General features: G+C 39.8%; 1 protein-coding gene across 1 annotated transcript; it reads right to left on the reverse strand.

The window, feature by feature from the left end:
• Positions 1-238: 238 nt before the first annotated feature.
• LOC149831268 (BTB/POZ domain-containing protein At1g30440-like) lies at positions 239-6,360 on the reverse strand. Its single transcript, XM_090013780.1, has 4 exons — positions 5,311-6,360; positions 3,011-3,080; positions 1,556-2,779; positions 239-1,000 (listed from the first exon to the last, which is right to left on the reverse strand). The coding sequence occupies exons 1-4, from the start codon at positions 5,367-5,369 to the stop codon at positions 461-463; spliced, it is 1,893 nt and encodes a 630-aa protein (XP_089869906.1). The 5' UTR covers positions 5,370-6,360; the 3' UTR covers positions 239-460.
• Between the last annotated feature and the right edge of the window lie 1,062 nt (positions 6,361-7,422).

Raw genomic sequence — 7,422 nt, forward strand, 5'->3', positions numbered from 1 at the left:
CAACCCAAAATCCAACCTTGTAGATAACTTCTGTAGGATCTGATCTAACCAAAAAAATTGAAAAATGCATGAAAACGATGTTTCCTACTCATTAAAACAATCATGGTGCCATAATCATAGGAGAACATAAAATGCTCAGGAGAGCATGGACAATCGCTTCAGGTTAACCATGTGGGTGGGCTTGCCGCGGGGGGCGGGCTAACATAAAATATGTGCTAGAAAGCAGTACTTGTAGTATCAGTACAAGACGATTAACATTAAGAGTGAAACAAAGACAACCTTACAAAGATGCATAATGTTACATGGAGAACCAATCTTTTCTCAACTCCTTTCTCAGCTTTCAATACAACCGAACCCCCAAAAATAAACAAGAGTCAGCAACAGCAATGAAAGGAGTAGAGAAAACAGATCAAAGTTTAATTTAACAACAGAAAAAAGAGGGACAAGATAAAAGGATTTGCTATACTTCTTTCTTATGTTTCACATGCTTTGCCTGAGACTTCAGCTTGTCCAGTTTGCTTTCGCCATGACTCTGGCTGCTGACAGAACCTTCTTGAGCGCTACACATCTGCGACTTGATCCTGAACCCGAATTTCTTTGAGACACTGCTCCATGTTCCATTTCTTCCCTTACCCAACTTCTCAATTTCTTGACGCATGTTCGAGCATTCCTTCTCGAGCTCGGAGACACGAGTTCTCATGTTGTCCATGCCAACTTTAAGCACTTGGTTTTCTCTCACAGCATTAACCCATCCACCCTCATTTGAGGCTGCCAGGCCACTTCTCAATGGCCTTGAGCCATCAAGGTTATCAGAAACCAAGAAACAGCCAGCAATTGAAGTTCTCAATTGTAATTGTTCAAAGAAGAGGACCTGGACTATTATTCTGAGCGGCAGCCTCTCGTTTTGCGCTGCATGGGTACAGGCTTCTAGCGAGAGTTTTTGACAGTCCATTAACCGGCAAAGCTGCTCTCTTTCTGAGTCAGTGAGCCATGGATGAGCCTGGATGTCCATCAAACACATCAAGAACTTATAAAACATATCAGTATGAGGGATAAAAGTTTTTCTAACAAAAACAATGCGATTTGAACCAATTCACGAAAAGAAAATTCATAGGTATTGTAGACAACAATATAAATTATGTTGCTTACCAAAAAAAAGCTTACCCAGCATAATGGTGCATGGCAAGACTAACTTGCAGCAATGCAGCTAGACATTAACATGATCTTCAATCAATTGGACCTTTCATGAAGAGGTGTGAATAGTGCATGCCCAAATATGAAAATCTGTGTGTGTGTGTGTGTGTGTGTGAAATGGATAGCATGCCTCGGTGATTACCAAATCAGACATTTATAACAGCCATCAAAAACCATAAAATCATCTTATTCAGAAATGAAAATAGGCATCTAGGGGCATGTTGATAGCCAACAAAGTCTTCAGTCATATGTACCTGGCCTGACTTATCCAGTCCATTGGCTATCCATCTAGCCCCATGATTAGTTTCAATCATAATTCTAGTTTTAAACTTTTATTCAAAGGCTTGAGGTGCAAGATTACCTTCAAGTATATGTCAATTGCACGGTAGAGGCCATCATCCAACGGCCTAGCATAGTCAGGTACGGCTGCGGCCAATGCCTGAAATTTAGGAAGTTTCAAATTGACATCTGGAGCAACCTCAGCAAGGTACCCATCTATAAGCTTCGCGACCATGGTTATGGGGGTCAGAGATGGCGAACCCATGATTTGTCCATCATCAGCCGAGCATGGAGATGCACCACCTGTAGCTTGGTCCAACACCAAAAAGTGCTCAAGAATCCGCTTAACACTGTCAACATCATAAAGTGTTTCTGTGGTGTGTGAAAAATTAGGCATCAATAGGTCCTCCAAAGTGGCTTGGTCCAACTGCATTCCGATTCTTTTCTCCAAGTTTGCTTTGCAAGTTGGGCTTGCATGCAAGATCATTGCTGTTCGCAGAAGCCCGAAGAGGAACTTCGTGGATGTCATGCCCTTCTGCATTGGTAATAAACTATCAACTTCTTCAAGTAGAACTCTCTGTTCATCTTCAGACGGTGCATTGGTGAAAGATATCGGTGCAAGATGTGTGCTTGATTCATTAATACTCTGGCGCCTATTCAGTCCTGGAAAATAACGTTTAGCATAGTACATGACAGAACCTGCCCGGTTCTCTGATTTGATGCCTCTAGACTCCATGGCGGTGATCAGCCTTTTGTACAAAGGCAAACTCAGATTGGAGACGTCCTCGTACCACCAATCTGAACTTGCACTTCTTGGCCTAGCTCCTGTGCTTATCCCATTCCACAGAACACTTCCACCTGGACTTTGCATTGGGCCATGCTCCATCATTGGCCAACCAAATAGCTTAGGGTCAGTGCAAGCTTTTACAGCTAATGACTCGATGCATCTCTTCACAATGTTCAGCCCTTCTGCCTGTGGTAGAACATCTTCACAAGTTTCAAGTGCTTTTATTGAATCTTTCCAGCTACGAAGGATGACTTGGTTAAGGAAAACTTCTGTTTGGGAAACAAGATTTCCCTCCCCATAGTCTTCTGTCATCTGTAGGTGCTCAGCAGCACATCGTAGATAAACAACATTTGTAGCAGTGAGTTCTAATTTGACACCATAACAAAACTTAGCCACAAGTTCAAATGCCTTTGCACCACCAGGAATTGAATGGAGCTGGATAACACAGTTCTCTTCTCCCTTTTCAGTCATTTCTCCAATCAGTCTTTCCAAAACCCCACTTCTGGAAAGTAATGGAAACTGCAAAAAAGAGCCATGGAGAACCTTCAAATATGTGGCACAGAAAGTTGCACAAAGATCAATTTTTCTCTAAGAAGAATTTGATTTTCAACTTCTGCTACATAGGACCGCAATCATCTATGCCCTTTTTTATATATTTTTTATTGATAAACAGTTCTCAAGGATACCATGAAAGGCGAGGTTAAATATCAGCATAAATTCAAAGCAATTAGTTTTTGCCATAAGTTTCACCTTGTGAAGATGAAAGGACATCTTGCCAACCTCAACAACAACATCGCTTGGAAGGCCAGTTGTACAGAACCTACAAATACACATTTCACAATAAACCAACATAAATCATCACAAATTAACCAAAAAAGCAAAACATATATGAACATTTTCACTACATGGGCATGTCCCAAGGGGAACAACCAGAATAATGAAGAGAAGCAAAGGCAATTGAAACCTGCCGTTGAGAATATCTAGCATCACAACACTTGTGAATGTGAGAGAAGACAAACTGCACTGAGATAAAAAAAAAGGATAGGAACCAGCGCACAAGCAAATATTTTCATTAACAGTTAGATGCATCATGTAGCTTGGATTTGGATGACTCTTGGGATGTGTCTGATCCTCCAACACCAACTTAGTGTATATTTTTACTGGTCCAAAAATACCAGAAGTTCTGTCTCATGACAAGTGACTGAGTCTCAAGACCAGTCTTCTAGCCTTTCAATGATCACATGGGAAACGTTCATCCTAAATTAGAATGGAAAAAAAAATTACTCCCATCACACACAAGGAAAGATTAGACAATTTTTCCTGTGGTTCTAAGGACTCCTATTACCATTCTGTTTTATGGTTCCAACTTTTACTATTGCAAAATTGAGATGTTCATGTTACCTAGGATTGCCAATGCTGAATCTCTAGCCAAAATATTGAAAATCATTATTAGGTCAATTGCAATCAGCCTCAGCCACAAGCATCGAGAAACCAAATTCTCAAAGATATAGCCAGCTGTGTCCATGATTGGATGACAATCGAATCTTTCCTACATTCCCCTATAAGGAAGGAAACAACATCCCTATAAGGAAAATAATTCATTTCGCATATCAAAGGACGTGTTCCTTTCAAGAATATAAGAATATCAAGGTTACTAGTGTACAGGACAAACAATTCATATATACTTGCAAGAAAACTTGCATTCAAGAATACAAGTGCACCCTACTTATTGGCGTACATGCAATGGGAACCAGGATTACTAACTGTAACTTCTTTAAGGATATGACAAAGCCAATGAATCACTTTCCAGTTCCTCTTTTCCATTGTCTAACAAATCAGTAACCTTAGGTTGTCACTAAAGCACTAGATTCATGAGTGAAAGACCCCTAAAAGTGCTGGATACTCGGTATCAATCCTCGCTAACTTCAGGAATTAGACACTCAATATCCATATCAATGCCACCTTCGAGAAACTATAACCTTAAACCCACCATCTAGTAATCAAAGATTAACACAACCATTCCAAACACAATAAGTATGCATTGCTAAACATGAACAAAACTTGCAGAAAACTCCTTTTACTTCCAAATCAGTGCTTCATATGAAGATCATGCTATTCCATTGTATTTTCACAATCTCACTCATACTTTGACGCGATTAAGTTGGGAATCAATATCAATTAGTCCACCAATGAATTGCTCACCAAGTTGGCTCTTTTTCAGATGACCCAACATGGGTCAACTTGCTGAATTCAACATCAATCATCAGACCTTAATTCAAAACCAAAAACAAATTCTGCCATTTGGGACTCAGCTTGTGCCAGGACCCATCAAATCAAATAATCTATTTTGCATTCTTAAATATCCTAGTAATATTTCATGCCTTGTGAACCTAATAACAATTAGCTTGTGATCCGGAATGTCTTAGGTAACGAAAAAAGGAGGCAGACTAAAAATTAAAGAGAAAAGGAAAAATGAGAAGTTGGATGTTCAAAGGAATCTTTTTCTCAAGTAATAGAAACATCGAGGTAACGATTCTAGGTATAACCACTATGAAGGATCAAAATTTGACGTTAATATGGAGACCTCTTTCAACAACTTACTGCAAGAACAGCAGACAAAATACAATTAAGGTCATGGGGGCGAAGGGTAAGCACTCGGAGTTTATGCTGCCAGGGCAGCGACCGCAAGTCCGGCAGGCAGAGCCAGAGCGACTGGGTCTCTGATCCTGGGGCAAGTTTCTCCGAGTAAAAAAAGAAAGTAATAAAGAATCTCAGATCGTCCTAGAATCAGCATTCTGTTTCAAAACATCCAGGGATCAGGGCACAGGAACCGTGAATTTTTCACACAAATTCCTCCTCTATTTATCTCCATCAATCTCCCATATTTAGCGCAGAACAGATTCAAGTATGCACTTTAGAGAACAAACTACAAACCAGAAATCCTTAAAACATATCGAAATGAAGCATGGGGCTATCCTGCCAAATAACACAGAAAATGGTGCCAGGTGAAGAAATATGGGCTCAAAATATGCTAAAGAATATGATCGTACCAGGCCTGGCCTTGCCGTTGAAACGCATCCATCTTCGATCCCAGCTTCATGCATGCCATTTCCCCAAAGAGAGAAAAAGAAGAATAATGTAAAAATCAGGCGAGATCTTCCTCTAGAAACTACAGGGGTAACGGGGCATTCTTAAGGCATGATCCCCAAATTCCTAACCAACTACTCCACACACAAATCAACCTAAAACCACCCCAAAACCCGCCAAAAAAAACCCACTAAATGTACTAAGTTTTAATTATCCCCTCCAAATCTCCACCTATCAGCTAAGCCCCCAAGAGGGTCTCCCACAGTCACTAGATCTCCCCCAAAATCCACCCCTAGCCCTCCAAATCACTACCCCCAACTCTATATCAGGACACCCATCTTCAGAAAACTAATTCAGACACCACAAGAAGACTCTCACACGCCAAGGAATATGACACAACGTTGTTAAATCTACTCCAAGAAGCCAACCAAAAGAAAATGTATATATATATTCTAATCACTCCTAGAATAACTCCAGAAAGCTACCCAACCTAAAACATCCTCCAAGATACCACTCATCTTTAGGACACTGCTGTCCAGCTCACCCACATCAACACATTCATTCAAGGAAGAGAGAGAGAGAGAGAGAGAGAGAGAGAGAGAGAGAGAGAGAGTTAAAAAAAAAAACACAACTGCAGCAAAAGACTGTGAAAACTTAAAAGGCACTCTTATTTTCTTCCCTCTTTGTCTGTTTTTTTTTTTGTTCCCTTAGGCTTGGCTTAACAGTTGTGCTCTATAAAAAGCCATGTGTGGCACCATGAAACAAACAAAATGACTTCATGAGAAGACAAGAAAGAAGAGCCCTAGACTTGGAAAGAATGGTGCCAAAACCCAAATCCTGAAAGGTTGAAAAATGGCTCTCTTCTAGAACTTAATGTTAGGAAAAACCTCAGCGGCAGAGTGTACAGAAAGCAACACAGAGAAGGAAACCAATAAAAAATGGGGACAAGATTGGACTGGATTTTTTGGTACAACTAGACCATGTGAAGAACAGCCAGCCAGCCATGCTTACCTGAAACAATAAGAAAAACAAATGCATTTGTGGAATAAAATTAAATGGGGAATATATATATTATCCTTGCCATAAAGAGGAGCAGAAACAGATTTTTCTGAAAAGGAAAATGGGAAATTTGGCTCAGTGAATTTATCCTTGAATCTTCATGGAATATCCAGTGTGCCACCATTCAATCCTTGGATATTCCTTGCTCCACTTTGGATGGTGTTTGCTAAAACTAGTCCATTTGATGTTTTTACTCACACCAACATTGTGAGTTTTGTAAAATTTTATATTATCATTTGGTGACCCACTCCACAAGGGTTACCCATTATTAAAAGGCACTATCAAGGGCCAGAGTAGCAATTGGAGCATGTCAATTTCAATTCGAGCTCTAATTAGGTACACGAAAAAAATTGCCAGACCTGGGAGTCCCAATGTTGTCAGTATCGGCACCGAACCGTTGGGCTACCGATTCAGCTGTATCTGCAAATACCGATACTCAAGTGAATCGTTCTGTATCGGACCAAAAAATAACAACAAAATTATGTTTCAATCATAATGTGACACTTGTTAAAACTCTTAAAATAATATTAAAATAGGAATTTTAATTTTTAGTATTTTTTGCATTTATTTAAAAATAACCAATTCGTGTAACGAATTTTCTGCAGATACGATGCGCAGGCCGATAAGTTGCTTGGGATCACTGAAGTTAATGCGGGAAAATGCAACAATTATTGGGCCATTAAAAATTGTACAGCCTAATAGTCACTCATCTCACACTCTGTTCTTTCCTGTGAACCATGTTAAATAGATAGTTGTCAAGCATGGGCCACACTATAAACCAATATTTTTCCTTAGTAAATTGCATTAATAATGAAGGTGCATGTTGTACCTGACAAAAATCAAAGAACAGGCAAGGCAATTATATACATACATGGGTTTGCTACAGGAAGAGTTGGTTAACAATGGATAACTGTCTTGTAAATAAGGGGTGGTTGAGCATGTTGGCCCTTCTGCCACTCAACCACTTTTCAAGTGCATCAACCTTGAAGGACAGTTGGTTTTTTAGTTGTTTTTTT

Source organism: Nuphar pumila, chromosome 7 (assembly GCF_984573655.1).
Source record: "Nuphar pumila chromosome 7, dmNupPumi1.hap1.1, whole genome shotgun sequence".
Classification (NCBI taxonomy): domain Eukaryota; kingdom Viridiplantae; phylum Streptophyta; class Magnoliopsida; order Nymphaeales; family Nymphaeaceae; genus Nuphar; species Nuphar pumila.